At 41.4% G+C, this 18,948-nt stretch overlaps 1 protein-coding gene across 1 annotated transcript in view; it reads left to right on the forward strand.

The window, feature by feature from the left end:
- The window catches only part of CPA6 (carboxypeptidase A6), a 273,469-nt gene that overhangs the window by 104,065 nt on the left and 150,456 nt on the right, over nt 1-18,948 (forward strand). Inside the window, exon 2 of the mRNA XM_082600904.1 lies at nt 2,404-2,479. Coding sequence (XP_082457030.1) covers nt 2,404-2,479 — 76 coding nt within the window. The remainder of the gene's footprint in view (nt 1-2,403; nt 2,480-18,948) is intronic.

The raw sequence follows: 18,948 nt of genomic DNA on the forward strand, positions 1-18,948 counted from the left end.
GAATCTGCCCATGGCTGTAAAACAACTACAGATTGCTTTCTTTGCACTCTGGAGGAGCTGACAGGGCCCCAGATGGAGGTGTTTTTCAGCAAGCTGTCAAGTGATCCATCCCTCAAAAACAACCATATCATCCATAGGAGTTGTTTCTCTTTGCCAAGAATTATATTGGTTCAGGTGGGAGAGGCCAGGATATGATGAATCCAGGAAAAACAAAGGCCAGAGAAATGTGTAAACAGAAATGAAAAAAAGAAAAGGTGTAATTACATTTAAATTCTGAAGGTCATTTTTGGAGTTGTTTTACAGTGACTTGATTTTTTTCCTTTCCTTCTACTTTTTAATTCTTTCCAGAAAAGTGGGCTTTATGACATGGATAGTGAGAGGTTGTTTTGTGTGATTTTTGAGGAAATCAAAGCTACAAAGCCATATTGAGTAGGAGTACCTAAAACATACTAAATTATCATCAGCAAGCCAGGGGTCTTTTAATTCATAGGCCTAAGAAGGTGTAACAGGATCATTTGAAAGAGTACAGCTAAAGTGATTGGAAATGGACACACAGCCCTAAAGAATGGCTGTCCAACAAATCTGGAAGTCTCCCTTGGGCTCTGATGTCCTCCATATTAATCTTACCTAGCCTTCGAGACTGCTATTCATCTAAGTAGTAAAACCATTGGAAAAGCATGCAAATTCTATTCTTATTCTGATACAACTTTGAGGCTGGAGAGAGAAGTTGTGACTGAACTGCTAGAGGGTTTTTTTTTGTGCTTTATATATATATGTGGTGTTAATAACATTCTTCTTTATCTGCAGTCATTGTACAATGCCATAGAGGATGATGAAAAATATGCATTCCCCTTGTACTTAGTTTTTCCTTACATTTCCTCTAGAAGCCAATTACTCTCAATGATCTCCTTTATACAATCTGCTAATAAATATTTAATAAGTATATACTCCATGCAAAACACATGGAACAGTTGTGATTATTTTTTTCCTATGATAAATGAATTGCTTTTTTATGGAAGTACAGGTGATTTACAATGTGTCAGCTTCAGGTGTACAACACAGTGCTTCAGTTATACATATATAGTTGTGATTATTATATACCAGAGCCTCATGACATAATTAGAAAATAGTAATACCTGTCTGGCACACCTGGGGGAGCAGTCACCACCACAGAGAACTCTCTGATGGAAAGCCTGACACCTCCAGTCTTCTTAGGCAATTCAGAATCTATAAAGAGTGTTCAAATATTCAACTGTGGTAAAATTTTAATGGCTGTAAAAATTGATTTTAAATTTTTATCACTTTAAAAATATTGCATAAACCATAATAGAACATGAAAAAGAACACATTTATATGTATAAATGAATCACTTTGCTGTACACCAGAAACCAACACATTGTAAATCAACTATACTTCAATAAAAAAATAAATTTAAAAAAATAAGAATAAAAAAATAAAAAATTTTACAGCCATCAGTATCTCATGGCACACCCGCAAATAATTGGGGGCCCTCCATATACCAGTTGGGAAACTCTGTACTTGAGAAATAAAAAGCCCCGTAGAGATGGGCTTATCTTTACTATTCTCAATCAATGGGAAGAATCCAAACCAGAAATGTTCTGCTGTGTATGGATTTCACAGGTTCTCTCATCAAAAGTCACATTATTTTTCAGCATTAAGTTAATTTAAAAAGTAGTTTTGGGGCTTCCGTGGCGGCACAGTGGTTAAGAATCTGCCTGCCAATGCAGGGGACACGGGTTCGAGCCCTGGTCTGGGAAGATCCCACATGCCGCGGAGCAACTAAGCCCGTGCGCCACAACTACTGAGCCTGTGCTCTAGAGCCCGCGAGCCACAGCTACTGAGCCCACGTGCCATAACTACTGAAGCCCATGCTCCTAGAGCCCATGCTTCGCAACAAGAGAAGCCCGCACACCACCATGAAGAGCAGACCCTGCTCGCCGCAACTAGAGAAATCCCGTGTGCGGCCATGAAGACCCAACACAGCCAAAAATTAATTAATTAATTAATTTAAAAAATAAAATAAAAAGTAGTTTGTTTTTTTTCCCCTGTCATCAGGAGTTTTTGTTCTTGGTATCTGCTTTGAGATACCATGAGCATTCTTGTCCTGTTGCCACTGTTCCTGTGTTTTTGGCCTTTCTCTGCTTGAGTGTCAGTTTGTAATCTTCAAAAGCTGATGAAAAAATGAATAGTGTTCAGACAGAGGAAAAAAGACCAATACAATCAGAGAGTAGCAAGGAGAGGATAAAATTCCTGCTGGCCAGTCCAAAGTTTTGCTGTTTTTCTTAAATGCAGAGGCAGTTTTTTTAAAAGGTAAGAAGATAGAGATGGTTATATCTTTATGTTTGAAAGGTAAATATCACCATTGCTTTCCTTTTCTTATAGTGATAAGGTGATAAGACTTATTCCCGGTACAGAAGAGGAAGCATATGCACTGAAGAAAATATACCAGCAACTGAAGGTAAGCGAGTGTCCACTCACTTATCATTATGCTCAATAATGTGTTTACAGGGTTTTGCTGACTAGAGTTGAATAATTGGACTTCATTAGTCAAGGGAAGAAAATGATAAGAGATAGCTTGAAAGTGCCTTTAAAGGATAGTTAAGGTTACTCAAAATATTATATATCTGACCAATTATCTGTTTACTAGTTCATTTATTTTCCATGTCCCTTAGTAGAATGTAAGCTTCATGAGAGAGCTTGTCTATTTTTGTTCATTGCTCTGTTCTCAGTGAGTGTCTTGAATATCCTAGGAGCTCAGTAAATTTTTTTTAACAAATGGATTTAGTTTGTAATTTTCCAAAGCTTCACTTCTCCTTGAAATCTCCCTGCTGATCATCTAGACACTTTCCTTCTAATTAAAACTTCAAGCAGATGTGAGTTGAGGAAAAGAAAGCTAGAAATTCAAGTTAATTAATTTTGCTATGTTTCAGTGCGTCCGATAAGAGAATTTTGTTGGCAAAGGTTGAAGGGCTTTGATTATTCAATCTTTGATGAATTCTATGGTTTTTAGAGTTAGAGGGTTACTCGTCTCCCCATTACTACAATATAACTGAGTGTTAACTTCAGCTAAAAGCTAAAAGCTTATGATGAGAAGTGTTGTGATGGGCTCTTTTCCATGCCTACCAAGAACAGAAGCATCCCATAAAGTATGTGGTGGTTTAGCTTCATTTTAATAGACAGCAAAGGAGACTTGCCAGGGAGGCGTCATTAACCTTCAGTGTGGGATAGACAAGCAAGTGTCCTGGGACTGCCATACAGTCCTACCTGGAGACGGTGTTAGGGGGATGACAGAGGAGGGATGACAGAATCGGTGGCTTCTGGAGATATTTATAATTATCAGACTTTGGGTCTTTTATTTCTGCTCTGATGTTTCTCTTTGACATCTTCCCTTCAGGTATTGAATTTATTTGTAAATGAGGTTTTGAACTTTTATTGATTTCCTTTCTTCTTCCTCATCTGCAGCCCCTACACATGCAGTGTCCTGTTTAAGCTTGGGGGTCCCATGGGAAGGGCTCAGAGTGAGGATGCAGAAGCTTATTCCAAACTGTCGTGATTTTACCCAGTACCAGAGAGACTGTGCTCACCAGGCATTTCCTAAACCTCCTCTCCCCCTCAAAAAAATCCCTGCTTCTGGGCACTGACATTGACCTTCCTCTGGTCACATATGATCATCAACCCCATTATAGCCTTTTCAGCAGCGATACCTGAACACTCTCTGAATAACCCACCAGGGACTCAAAAGTTACACAAAAACAAAGCAAGTTTCAAGCAGAAGTTTCTGTCTCCATTGTGTTATAGAAATATCACTGGAAAAAAACAATAGCCCCTTTACATCTTAGAGTGCAGTGTTCCAAGGAACAAATATTCTGAACCAAATATTGGAAAACATGACTTGTCAAAGGACTTTTCTCCCAGTTTGTGAATATATTTACATGGTAAGCCTTACAGAGTTATAAAAATGAAATTGCATCATTCTGTATGCAGTGATCACTTACCATTATCAAAAGCAATAAGATTACATCAGTGAGAACTGTGGGGATTACTTATAAACTCATCAATCATTGTAGATGGAACCGAAAGATGTTGAGCACAGACAGGACAGTGGACCCTAATGACAGCACGTTTACATTGTGCCTTTTTTGTTCTTAAAAATGATGCTGCATATTGTTTTCATTTGGTCCTTAAGGAAAGGGAATAAACTAGGGGAGGAAACAGTTTGTATGCAAAGGAGCTTAGAAGATAACCGAGAGAAGAGGGGAGGGACTGGTGAGGAAAGAGGGGAACAGAGTAAGGGGGGGTGGGGAGTTAACTTTCCAGTGTTGACATGTTCTGGTGAGTCCACGTCACAATTACATCCAGCCCCTTGCAGTCACTACATGCCAGTCACAGTGCTAAGTGCTTTCTATGAATTGCCTCATTTTAAGGACCCTATGAATTGGGTACTATCATTACCGCTATCTTACAGATAGAGAAACTGGGAGAGACAGACAGAGGTTAAGGAACTTGCCCCAGGTCATAGTGCAGAATTGGGACACACATCTAAGCAGCGCCAAACCCTCTGGAACCCAGGTGAGGCTACCTCTTGCCTCTAGTCTGTGTACGCTGATCGTCTTCACAATGGAGAGGATTAAGGCCAAGTTTCCAGGGCATTGGAGCCTGGTCTCAGAATGTGATCATTATCATGCTCTTACTTACTTTATTCCTTGAGTCAGGGGTCACCAAGACCACCCCCGGGTTCAGTGATTGCAGGAGGAGGCTCACAGCTCAGCCTATAGTCCTAATCAGACCTATGATTTATTACGTAAAAGGATACAAAGCAAAATGAGCAAAAAGAAAAGGCACATGGCGTGAAGTCCAGGAGAACCCAGGCACAGGTTTCCAAGAATCGTCTTCCAGGAGAGTCACACAGGATGTTCTTAGTTCCTTCGGTAACAAGTTGGGATGACACATGTGAAGCTCGCCATAGACGTAGCGCCTGGGGATTTTATTGAGCCTGATCACGTAGCCCCCTTGCCTCACACACACCAAAATTCCAGGCTCCTGCAGGAGAGCAGGGGTTCAGCGTGAGCTGTACTGTTTGCACAAACACTTTAGGCACCGTGAACTGCTCTTCTCGGTTAGGCTGGTAGGGGCCCTCCCACACTCTAAGTTCCCATGCCCATCTTGCAGGCAGGCCGTTCTAAGTCTAGCAGATTCGGGCCTGCTCTAATAACTCTTTTCTGCACGTTTCATTTCTTTCGCTAAAGAAATTGTTTTATTAGGCTGAAGTTGGAGGCACTGAGCTTAACTCCATTTCCATCAATAAGCATCATGTTAACTTGAGGTCGTTTTAAATTCATATGATTTCATCACGTGCTCCTCTTGCGCTACAGAAAGCGGCAGTTCTGGCCAGGCAGAGAAGAAAGAATATGAGTGTCTGCCATCTGACGCCCTGTGGAGCTGATGGGACAGAATTGGGGCCATTGTTAACATCTCCTTTGCACCCCCTGTGCACCGCCTCCAAGGGGAAGAGAGGAGGGTTTGCTGGGAGGCCTTGAGTTGCCTTCTTTCCCTACAGCACAGTGTGGCAGACAGAATTCGAAGGTGGCCCCAGCATTTCTGCCCCATGGTGTACACCCTGCATAATCTCTCCTCTGAGTGTGGGCTGGGGCCTGTTACTGTGATCGAATAGTCATTCTCTTGATACGTAAAGTATTATGCAGCAAGAGGGAGATTACGTGGGGTGGGCCTAACCTAATCAGGTGAGCCCCTTAAAAGCAGAGTGTTGGGCCTCCCTGGTGGCGCAGTGGTTGAGAGTCCGCCTGCCGATGCAGGGGATACGGGTTCGTGCCCCGGTCTGGGGGGATCCCATATGCCGCGGAGCGGCTGGGCCCGTGAGCCATGGCCGCTGAGCCTGTGCGTCCGGAGCCTGTGCTCCGCAACGGGAGAGGCCACAACAGTGAGAGGCCCGCGTACAGCAAAAAAAAAAAAAAAAAAAAAGCAGAGTGTTTTCTCCAGCTGTTGGCAGAGGAAGAAGTCAGAGAAGTGCTCCCCCCGGCACATAGTCAAGCTGCTATGTTGTGAACTGCCCATGGGAGCCATGTGATAAGGATAGTGGCTGCTAGGATGTGAGAGCCTCTGCAGCTGACAGGCAGCAAGGAAATGGAGATGTCAGTCCTACAACCATAAGGAACTGAATTCTGCCACAACCATATGAGCTTGGAAGACAACCCTGAGGTCCAGATGAAATCCCAGCCCAGCTTTTATCTTGATTTTTGCTCAGTGAGATCTTGAAGAAAAAATCCAGCCAGCTGTGTCTGGACCTCTGACCTACAGAACTGTAAGATGATAAATGGGTATTATTTTAAGCTGAGTTTGTGGTAATTTGTTCTGCAGCAATAGAAACGAATATGCACGGTAAGATAGCATTCCTACATGTTGGCCTTTGATGGCTCTTGGTTTAATAGCATATATGAATGCTTTAAGTTACTTTTTCTGATTTCACTGACTGTAACCAAGCATTTATGGAAAAGTGAAAAGCAGTTGAAATATATGCTTAGGCTAAATTCACAGTGCCTTATCTGAAACCTGAACAAATGCAAAGTGTATGTGCATTGTTGAATGGAATCTGAGACAGTATGGTCAGAGCATAGCTAATTAGACAGAGAAGTGCTGTTACAAAGCTGGTTACTTTCCTAATTAAATTTTATGGTTTTGCTGAAGAATTAAAACAAAGTTAAACAGAAAACCGTGCCTCCAGAGAACTGGATTGAGAAAGCACCAACCAATTAAACTGCTAATTCAGAACATAACCATGATTTAAATAAAGTTATGATGGAAAGGGGATAGTTTGCAGGTGAGTAAAATTAAAGTCCAAACACCAGATTGGACTAGATTTCTTCACAGATTCTTTGTGCTCTGAAGGAATAGAAATGGCTTTATGTAAAATCACAAAGTTTCTCTTAAGAGAACTGACACAGCCTTGTTGAAAGAAAAATTAATGATGTTTGTTTCCAGTTTTCTCATCAGAGATCTGTAGGATAAAAAACTGTCCTGTATCCAAAAGTTTATTGTTTTTTCAAACTAAAACATAGCCTCAAAAGTATTAGTTTTCTTGATATCTTTGAGTGACATATCTAGACTCATAAATTTCCATGGGAAAAAACTGCACTTCTTATGAGGAAGCCTTCATCCTTTCTCCTTTGCTTGGCTGTGAACTTGGCTGCTGCCTTTCCCAGGTGTGACCTCTCTCCTCAGTATCATGCTATAGTTGAATGCGCTTTTCTCTAATCCTCCTTGGTACCCACCCAAGTCATACAGCTGGGCCTATCAGAGCTCCAGAACACCTGTGGTCCCTAGGAGCTTACAAGCTCGAACATCCAACTGGATGGTGGAATGGACTGGGAAACTTGTGAGAAGGAAGATGGACGATAGAATTCTTGCTATGCGAGTTATTTGTTCCAAGTTTCATTAGAAACCAATTGTGCCATTAGAGGATCTCTTAAGCATGGCTGAGAAAGGCAGAATTCTAAGATGGCCTTCAAAATTCTTAGCCCTGGTATATACACACCTTCTCCCAGCTGTTCCATCAAACACTAATCTAGGTACTGCTTTAAAAGGATTTTGCAAATGTAAGTAAGGTACCAAATCAGTTGATCTTAAAATAGGGAGATTATCCAGGTGGGCCTGACCTAATCAGGTGAGCACTTTAAAAACAGAGTGTTTTACCCACATGACTGCAAAAGAAGAAATAGAAAGATGGACACCTGCTGGCCTGAAGGAAATCAAACATCCAAGCTGAGAGCTACCATGTAACAAGAAACTGCAGGAGGACTCTAGTTATTGACAGTTGCCCCCAGTTGACTAGAAGAAAACAGAGACCTCAGTCCTACAGCTACAGTGAAATTTTACCAGCAACCATTGAGAATGTAAGAGGATCCTGAGCCCCAGATGAGACTGAAGCCTAAGCTGACACCTTTTTCAGCCCTGTGACACCCTAAGCATAAAATCAAGCCACTTTTGTCCTACAGAAATGGTAAAGTAAGAATTGAGCCGCTAAATTTGTGGTAACTTAGCAATAAAAATCTAATAAAGTGGCCTCAAGCAGCCACTGACTCAGTGAGCTAGCTGATGATACACAGAACCATTATGAACGACATTGAAAGATAAAAGTGAAGAAGAGACCAAAACTTTGATCTGTCAAAATGTTTGCGGCAGGAAACAGCATTTACCTTTTTTTTGTTAAAGGCTTTGTAAAGTAATGAAGCAACATTACTTTTGCTTTCTCTGGCATGATTTTTGAAAGTAAGAAAGCTCCTTATAATCCAGACAGATGTCCAAATGCAGTAATGGATTAAATTTCAGGAATAAAAATTTCAGACGTGGTATGCAGTTTTCTCCCTCTGTGTGGCTATATTGAGTAAACTCAATAACAAAAACATATTAAGAGAAACAATACAATCTGCGGGAAAGATAGGAATACATTGGAAACATTTTTTCAAAAGTAAAACAAAAAACCCTACAGTACTCTTATTATGACTACCCCAGATCCTTTATTTAATTTACTCAAATAGGTTGACAACATGACCTTGGACAAATACCACCATATTTTTTTAATAGATATTTATTGGAGTATAATTGCTTCACAATACTCTGTTAGCTTCTGTTGCTCAACAAAGCGAATCAGCCATACGCATACACATATCCCCATATCCCCTCCCTCTTGCGTCTCCCTCCCATCCTCCCTATCTCACCCCTCTAGGTCATCGCAAATCACTGAGCTGACCTCCGTGTGCTATGCTGCTGATTCCCACTAGCTAACTATTTTACATTCAGTAGTGTATATATGTCCATGCTACTCTCACTTCCCCCCAGCTTCCCCCTCCCACCCCAAGTCCTCAAGTCCATTCTCTATGTCTACCTCTTTATTCCTGCCCTGTAACTAGGTTCATCGGTACCTTTTTTTTTTTTTTTAAGATTCCACATATATGCATTAATGTATTTGTTTTTCTCTTTCTGACTTACTTCACTCTGTATGACACTCTAGGTCCACTGTATTTTAAGTTGGTCAACTTAAATGTTTCCTTTCTGTTTGCAAGATGTCTCAGTTTTGATGTTTAAACAACCTGCTCTGAGAAGAGTTTTTAAACTTTAGAAGTATTGGGTTGGCCAAAACTTTTGTTCAAGGTTCTCTGTAAGGTGTTACGGAGAAACCCAGACGAAGTTTTGGTCAACCTAATAGTTGCTCTTACTGGATGATAGTAATTGCTATTCCTAAAGTGCTTGAAACTGGACAGTTTGAGAGGTCAGGTCCAACCAGTCTCCCATAGAAGGTGATCTCAACTGAGCTCATTCATGCATCTGCCATCACTCTCACGTCTAGTGGTTGGCTGTGTGCTGGGATGACAGGACAGCTGGACCATGTGTCTCTTATGGTCTAGCTGGCTAGCCTGGGGGTCACAGGGATCCAAGAGGAAACTTACAAAGCTCCTTGAACCCAAGCTTGAAACTCAGATATACTTCTTGTTTGTTTCATATAATTTTTTTAAATTGGGGTATAGTTGTTTTACAATGTTGTGTTAGTTTCTACTGTACAGCGAAGTGAAAGAGTTCCCTGTGCTATACAGCAGGTTCTCATTAGTTATCTATTTTATACATATTAGTATATGTTTGTTAATCTCAGTCTTCCACTTCATCCCACCCCCCCTTTCCCCCCTGGGTGTCCATACATTTGTTCTCTGCGTCTGTGTGTCTATTTCTGCCTTGCAAACCAGTTCTTCTGTGACATTTTTTTGATTCCACAAATATGTGTTAATATACGATATTTGTTTTTCTTTTTCTGACTTCACTCTGTGTGACAGTCTCTAGGTCCATCCACATCTCTACAAATGACCCAATTTGGTTCCTTTTTATGGCTAATATTCCACTGTATATGTGTACCACATCTTTATTCATTCATTTGTCGATGGACACTTAGGTTGCTTCCATGACCTGGCTATTGTAGATAGTGCTGCAATGAACATTGAGGTGTATGTGTCTTTTTGAATTATGGTTTTCTCTGAGTATATGCCCAGTAGTGGGATTGCTGGGTCATATGGTAATTCTATTTTTAGTTTTTTAAGGAACCTCTATACTGTTCTCCATAGTGGCTGTATCAATTTACATTCCCACCAGCAGTGAAAGAGGGTTCCCTTTTCTCCACACCCTCTCCAGCATTTACTGTTTGTAGATTGTCTGATGATGCCCATTCTAACTGGTATAAGGTGATACCTCATTGTAGTTTTGATTAGCATTTCTCTAATAATTAGTGATGTTGAGCATCTTTTCATGTGCCTCTTGGCCATCTGCATGTCTTCTTGGGAGAAATGTCTATTTAGGTCTTCCACCCATTTTTTGATTGGGTTGTTTGTTTTTTTGATATTGAGCTGCATGAGCTGTTTGTATATTTTGGAGATTAATCCTTTGTCAGTTGCTTCATTTGCAAATATTTTCTCCCATTCTGAGGGTTGCCTTTTCATCTTGTTTATGGTTTCCTTTGCTGTGCAAAAGCTTTGAAGTTTCATTAGGTCCCATTTGCTTATTTTTGTTTTTACTTCCATTTCTCTAGGAGGTGGGTCAAAAAAGATCTTGCTGTGATTTATGTCCAAGAGTGTTCTTCCTGTGTTTTCCTCTAAGAGTTTGATAGTGTCCGGCCTTACATTTAGGTCTTTAATCCATCCTGAGTTTATTTTTGTGTATGGTGTTAGGGAGTGTTCTAATTTTGTTCTTTTACATGTAGCTGTCCAGTTTTCCCAGCACCACTTATTGAAGAAACTCAGATATACTTCTACCACATTCCACCAGACAAAGGAAGTCAGAGGGCCAGCCCAGATTCAAGGACTGGGAAAACAGACTCCAGTTCTTGATGAAATGATTGCAAGGTGTGAATGCAGACATGAGAAAAATTTGTGGTCATTTTTATAACCCACCCCACCCACATATCCTTTCCAGTCTGTCAATAAATCCGAGGTGAAAGATGGCAGCTACCTACCTTGTTTGTATTCTCACTGCCATTGCCTTAGTTCTGACCCTGATTGCCTTTATCCTGATTTGCACTCATCTCCCAAACTGCCTTTCCATCACCTCATGTATGACTCCTACCTATTTTCCATACTGTAGTCAAGGTGATCTTTCTGAAATGAAAAACTGACCACGTCCCATCTCTACTTAAAACCTTTTAAGTATCCCCCCCCACCCATTGTCAACAGCAGTATCTCCAGCCCAGACTACACATTGAATCATCTCGGAAGCTGATATCTGGTCCCCCTGCCAGAGATTCTGACTCAGTTGCTTGGGTAAGGCTTGATTATTAGTAATCTTTTTAAACACTCTCTAGGTGAATCCATAGGTAGAAAGGGAAGTCGACCACTGGCCAAGGGTATAGACTTCAAACTCTTTGGCATGACCCATGGAGCGCTTGAAAACCACACGCTGCCTGTCTCTCAGACCTTTCTCAGCATCCATCACTGCCCCTGCCTCAGTGTTCTTCACCCTCGCTGTACTGACCTGATTATAGTGTCTCTCTGAAGGGCCTTTTCTCAAGCTGTGCCTCTTGTCTGGAATGCTCTTCTCTTCTTTGCCCTGCTTGTCAACACCACTCACCTTTGAAGACTCGGCTAAAGCATGGATTGCCCTTGAATTCTTTGACCTTCACTGAAGTCTACAGACAGTATATCCTGGCATCCTTGGCACTTCGTACTTACAGCATCTTTCCTCCCCCAACCCATCCCCAGGGGAATGAGTTTCTTACAGATCTGCAATTTAGTGGATCCCTGAATTTCATACAGTGACTGGGGAGGCACTGATGGGAGAGAAAAGAGCGAGTCTTCAACTGGTGCTAAAAGAGCTTTATGTGCACAGTCAGGCGCTCACTCCTAGGAACACAGCCCAGACAAGACGTAGAAAAGACCATGATTCCCTCCTGACCCACCCATCGGCTTTCACTTCTTTTCCTGTTCTTTGTAAATCACCCTTGTAGTTATTCTTGTGATTTCACCTGGAAAACTAGCAAGAACTGGAGGGCATGATTTTCACTTTGTCCAGTGCGAATCTCACTATTTCCACTTTTAAAGGATGTGAACATGTGATCGAGGATATGGGAATAGATGAAGTTCTTTTTCAAGGACAGAGATGAGGCTTCTTGGTGACTGAGAGGTTTCCTATCCAGTGTACAGTCTATACTTTGGTGCCATTTCTTGGACCCATGAACTTAGAGCAGCCTGTTCATCAGCCACAGTCACAGAGTTTGCTTGATTTTTAAAAGTTTCCTGTTTCCTACCATATTTTTTTTTCTCTAGCTACATACATGTGGAGTGATTTTCCCTGCCTTACTTTGTTTTAGAGGTCCTTGGTGAGAAGGATGACAACTGTTTTAGAGAAATGGGCACCAGCATGTAAATAAGTACCAGGGACTTAAAAGGATTGACTATCACCATCCAAACACATATATTAAATATTTAGCCATGTGAGTCTTGGACAGGTCAAATGTGAAAAGCAGTTAGCATGGTGATCATTGAGAGTATAACCCCTGGAGGTATACTTCCTAGGATCATATCCAGACTCTTTCATGTCGTATGAGTGTCAGCAAATTACCTATCTTCTCTGTGCCTCCACTCCCTAATCTGTAATGCAGGGAAATTGAGAAAGAGTTGATTACCCCCCATTTGGGTTAACCTATAGCTGGAACATATGCTTCTCTACACAGCAGCTATTTGTTGACATGCTGTGTCTCCCTCAGCAGATTGAGAACCTTCCGAGGGCAAAGACTCCTTACCATTCTTCTTCAGGTGGGACCAGTGTCTGACTCTCCCTGGTGCCTGGCCGTAGTAGGTACTCAACAAACCTTGAAGGAATGAGCAGGTGTAATTCATTCATTCATCTACTTGCCTATAACTATAATACAAGCCACTCGAACTTGGATTCTAATCAAGAACATATGTATGTCTGAATACATTTTAAACAGGATCCAAAAAATGAAAATAGAGGTAGAAATGAGAATTACTGTAGAATGATGGGTTAAGGGAGTATCAAGGAGTAGGCAAAGGTTTAAGGTATAGGAAATTATCTGTCTCTTCAATTACAAAGGAAGTTTGACACAGGAAGTGTGATTTCTGGAAAAGCTTGATGTAAGTTTCTTGAGAGAATCATCTCTAAGTTCTGCCATTTTCTGCTTAGAGCCTCACGTAACTTTAGGATTTTGCCTTTGGGCATTGACTAACTCAATAAATACAGTAATGCTAATTGCCAGAAATATTTCAATCTGGGGCTTCCCTGGTGGCGCAGTGGTTGAGAGTCCGCCTGCTGATGCAGGGGACACGGGTTCGTGCCCCAGTCCGGGAAGATCCCACACGCCGCGGAGCGGCTAGGCCCATGAGCCATGGCCGCTGAGCCTGTGCGTCCGGAGCCTGTGCTTCGCAACGGGAGAGGCCACAACAGTAGGAGGCCCGCGTACCAGACAAAAAAAAAAAAAAAAAAAGACATATTTCAATCTGAAAATCAGAGCTCAGGTGTTTAGGAATCAATTTGTTGTTTTCTAAAATCAAAAATGTCTGTATCTCTTTAAGCGTTTGACATCCTTGATTAACAAATCCATTCCTTTCTTATAACCTAAAAACAGTTATTAGGGATGCCTATGCGGCCGTTCTCTGTGCCCTAAAAACAAAATTCAGAACAGCTTTTGCATATTCATCAGCCACCACCACAAAGACTTGACTTGATTAAAGACACTTCCTGTCTTCTACCGTTTTGTTTTAATAGCTGTATAACTGTGGAGTGATTAAAATTCCCACTGGCCCACAAATACATCTCTTAGATCTTTTCCTGATAATTGCATTTGCTTTGAGGCTGTCTGATCATGAGTGTTCTTCTATTCTCTCACATTTTAGTCACATTTTGAAAGTGGACTGTGATCTGGGCTAAGAATCAGCTTCATACTCTTGAGAAAGAAGAAAGGAGAAGGTACAGAGAGCATGATCAGAATCTCGAAGGGAAAAGGTATTGACCCAGTGCAGGGACCGGTGATCTTTAAGAGGTTACACCGCAAGTCTTGTTTGTTCACTCCTTTAGAGAGAGAATGTTGGGATCCCAGGCAAAAGACGCCTCCATGTTGATAGACTAGGCTGAACCTGGTGGTGATGAGATGAGGGAACAAGCCCTGGGCTCGCAGGCAAGGCGTGAGTAGACGGAAGTATAAACAGGGAAAGGCAGGGTGTATTCTTCTCTCATTCAGTAGTCCCGCTCCTCCTTGCCCTAAAACCCTGGCCACCATATCGGGAGCCTGGCTTAGTGTAGACAGCCCATTCGTTTAGTCAGCAAGATCAGTTAAGGTCCAGTCAGAAACCTCACCAGTAATGTGAATAGGAAAAATTTTATATAAACTAGTATTAACTAGTAAATGGTGACTGACTACTAAAAGGCATATGAGAGAAAACACAAGTGCAGGGAGCAACTACTACCCCCAGGATGAGAAAGAATACACAGGAAGGAACTAAGAACTTGATAGAGCCTTTTTCACCACTCCCCATCCCAAGGCTGAGATTCAGGTCTCCTTGGAGTCAGTAGCCCACTGAGTGGTGGAGAAATTAACCAGGGCGCCTGCAGGCCAGAGCTAGTCTAGAGGTAGCTGTTTGCTGTGGTGTCAGAAAAATTTCCAGAGAATAAGTGCAGCGGGGACTCACATATGCCACCAAAAAGCTGCGTCATAGGAGGGAAGAAAGCACGTGGGAACCAGACGAAGCCCCTTCCTCTGCTGTATCTTACTCTCTACAGCCCTCTCTTGACAAAGCCTAACGCTGACCAGCTATCAGAGGAGAAATGTTTACAGGGTACAGCTCGAGCCTCACAAAGCAGGACAAAGAGGGTGGATTTGCAGTTGAAAGGCAGTATATTAATAACACATTGCCTTTGCTAGTGCCAGAGATAGGGTAGTTAACAAGATAAATTAAGGCCCTTATACTCACCCTACCCTCTGAAGAGAAAGAAAGTGACAAAGTCACGGCAAGGGGTAGCTGTTAAGGAATGGCGTCAAATCCCTCTACCCACCAGAAAAGGAGAGAGAAGGGATTTAACAGTTGTTCTACACTTGACTTTGTGCCCAGCACACTGCTAAGTATCAAATATTTATCATGTGATCTCTGCAACTTAAAGAAAGCTTGGGATTATTAACCCAGTTTTTAGATGAAAAACATGGAGCCATTCTGCTTCCATCCCACAGATTTGTCTTCATTTAAGGGAGTTCCTTGTGAACATGATTTAAGGAGAAGTTTCACCTGAAATCTTTATCAGGTTTGAAAAAAAACTTGCTGAGATTCTTCCGTGGCCAGCTGAGAGTAAGGAAGGACCCTGGGATGCGCTAAGGGTGGGAGTCCAGATGGAAGGAGCTGGGGGCTTGCCGCGGGCAGACCTGGCTCCCTTTGCAATGTTGTCCAGAAGCGCTGTGGGCCTGGGCAATCAGCCATCTCTCCTGCCGTCTCCAGCAACACGCCTGCTTCTTTATTTCTTCATTAATCATGTGCTCAAACCATCTCAGCACATTTTCTTTCAGTATATCTAAGTAATTGACATCAAACATTAAAAAACTATTTTTCTACTATGTGTGAATAATGCAGGAGCAGCTAAGAGACTAGAGGGAAAATAGTGACTGGGAGTATGGTATTTTATGGTATTTCTATTTTAGCAAATCTAAATCTACATATCACAGACCTTCTTGTTTGTCAGGTGTATTTCAAAAAAAATATTGGGCCAAGCAATTTAGAGACGATAAAGGAAACACAGCTTTGATTTTGTCATAACAATCTCTTGGGGTCACCCGATCCCTTGCAGGAGCATCGGAGTGCTTACTGGTCAAGAGATCAGTTGATCAAAGTTCATCAAGATAAATGATATATACTAAAGGTTGACTTTCATAGGACCTAAGATATTGCCTAGAATAATTTATTCCTTATACAAATAAGATCTACATCATACAGCCATAAGTGGATTCACTCTCAGATAAGGAATGTAAGAAACATGAGCCATAAGAGTTCATCCTCTGACGAGTAATATTTAGCCTCTTTTTTTTCATCAGACCTGTGAATTGTGGTCTCTAGAAAATGTCCAGGAAACCAGAAGATGGCATCTATGGATAAGGAGAGAGCAGTTACTTGAGGGTTATAATCAGAATTCCAGATCACTTTAATTAAGTAGTAGAAGGTTCAGAAACACAGAAATTAAAGTTATCTTAAGGACAAATACAGAGTAATGCTTGCAAAATTTTAAACTATAAGTCACACAGAAGGGAAAAATCAAAGACCATAGTGAAATGTGAGTTCATCATGAACAAGCAGTGTAGAGCTATGCATCTATAAGTTGGTGTGCCTTCAGTATGCAAGGACTCTGAGCTTTCACAGGTTCCTGGAGGGGACTTTGTATGACGGTCCATTAGTTGTGCAACAAAATTGTCTTCTATTCTTCCTGGGCACTGTATGTCCAACCTCCCTTGCAGTTAGGTGTGGCCATGTGACTGGAATGTACACAAAAGTGATGTAGGCCTTTTCTGGGCCAAGAGTTTAGAGAAAGGAAGCCTTCCCTCCATGCCTTCTTTCTTCTGCTGCCTGAATGACAGTAATAACAGGCCCCAAAAGGATGGAAGAGCCGTGACATGGAAAATTTCTGGATCCCTGAATTACTACATAGAGGAAATCTGCCTACACTCAAGAAATACCCACTTTTGTTATGTGAACAAGGAATAAACTTCTCTTGTATTTGGGTCATTTTTTTGTGTTTGAGCACTGTAGGGAAGGAAAACTAATTTTCCCTCTACGCTCTGTGTTCTCAGTTGAGACCCCTGTAATAAAAAACAATAACAAAAGAAAAACAAATAGAAATCTATTAACAGGTATACTTCATGTATACCTGGGAGATACCCATGGGAAATTGAGTAACTCCCCAAGGTGACTTAGAATTCTGACTTAAATACCATCTTAATAGAGAAAAAAGAGGGGATATAGACCTCTTAGGGGAGAGTGATTTTTAGGAAAAATGAATGGGCCCTTAGAAGGATAGACTGGAGGTATAATAGTTTGTGACAAAGTTTGGCTGGCTGTAGTATCAATTTCTAGTCTCCTCTCCTGTGATAAGAGTCAATCTTCCCTGGTTGGTGAGACTCCTAGGGAGGGGAGTTATGTCAATTGACAGGAGTGTTTTTTAGAGGATGTGGTTTTAGGCAGATAAGGAGAGTAAAGAGAAAAGCCTCTCCCTGCATTTGCTGTTTTTCAAGTGCCTACAGCTTAAAATAATCAATAGACCAAAGCAGCATACTTGGAGGTGGCATGTCCTGAACTACTACAGTCATATTTTGGGGTGGCATATTCTGCCCTTCAGCATCACCACAGCTAATACTGAAGATGGTACATCAGAGTGCTGCCTTAAGAAAAACAAAAATATATGGCATTAGCTTAGCAGCTGCGCAGTAGGTGGAAGGAGCGTAGACATCACAATCTGGAAAGAAAAAGACCAATGTTATGTGATAACTTGGAAGGCAAAGAAAGTGCTTAATGATCCTATAGCTCTAAGGAAAGTAGTTGCAAATACCCAGAATATTAGCACATGTTGGTTCTTCTCGCTGTTTATAGAAAGGTATTGCAAGAAGGAGCTGAGTTCAGGCAGGAACTGACCAGTTTGCAAGCAGAAATGAAAAGGAATTGGGGTATAAAAAGGCAGGGAAAATCAAACTGCTTCTAGATCCTAAGCAGAAGAAAAAAAGACTGAAAATGGTTTTCTGCATAAAAGGCCCATTAAGATTTCTCAGGTTTGCAAAGTGACTTAGATTAAATGAGTTCCTTTTCTACCTTTCCACTCCAGCCTACTGTTTCCAATACCCTCAAAAGTGGCTTCCATTAAGTTAGGGGGAGGGGGCAGTGCCCAGGACCAGGAAGCCAAAAATTATAATAAGACAGATTTGAGAATTACATTTAGGAAAGAACTTAGGATGTGGTTACAAAGTCTATCGAGTTTTTGAGAGATGGCCCAAAATATCATAGACCTGATCAAAAAGTTTAAAAAAATCAATATCAAATGGTCATAGCTGTAGGGGGAAAGTAAAGCAGGAAAGAAGGTTGAAAGGCATACAGTGTAATTTTAAATAGAATGTTTGGAAAGACATCATTGAAAAGATGGCATTTGAGCAAAGGTTTGAAGGAGGTAAGGGTGAGTTTTATTCCTCCACCTTTGGGAATACCCACCCCTTCCATATTTACCTGTCAAAAGGGCCAGTCCCGGATGCTAACTCATGAGACGCTTTTGCCAACTTCCATGACTGGAGGTATGCATTCTCCTGGAGCCCATGAAGAACTTTGTTATTCTCTTGGAAAGTCTGTTCTCACATTCTGGTTTTCTTACTCAGACACATGTTCTCATTCACTCATGAGCTGTGGGAAATGACAAACCAATCTGACAAGGATAACCTGAGGTTAATAGATTGTCGCTCTCTTTGCCTTAACCCTACCCAACCTCCATCACCACCCGACATGTTTTGATATTGACAATTGACATTTCTCAGCATCCTTTCATCCCTTCCAACCAAACTGCTGCTTATACACCCCTTCCACATAGAAATACTACCTTTCATGCGTAATATACAAAGGATACACTTTTTACAAGATGTGTAGTATGTGTGTTAATACAAAGGATGAAAAATGTTAATGACCACCCATAGGCTCAACTTGAGTGAAGGGGACAGAATGGTTTTGAGACAGAAAGAGACAGACTTATGGGACAGTTTGAAGGCAAAAGAAAAGTAAAACCAAACAATTACAGAATTTAGGTTCAGTTTAATCTGGGCTTAACAGGAAGGCTTTAGAGAGAACGTAATGCTTAGTGATTCAAGTCCTTGGTTATTCTCAAAGAAAAAAGAAGGTGGAAGGAAAAATCTGA

Source organism: Mesoplodon mirus (assembly GCF_964341445.2).
Source record: "Mesoplodon mirus genome assembly, chromosome: 16".
In the NCBI taxonomy this organism is placed as follows: Eukaryota; Metazoa; Chordata; class Mammalia; order Artiodactyla; family Ziphiidae; genus Mesoplodon; species Mesoplodon mirus.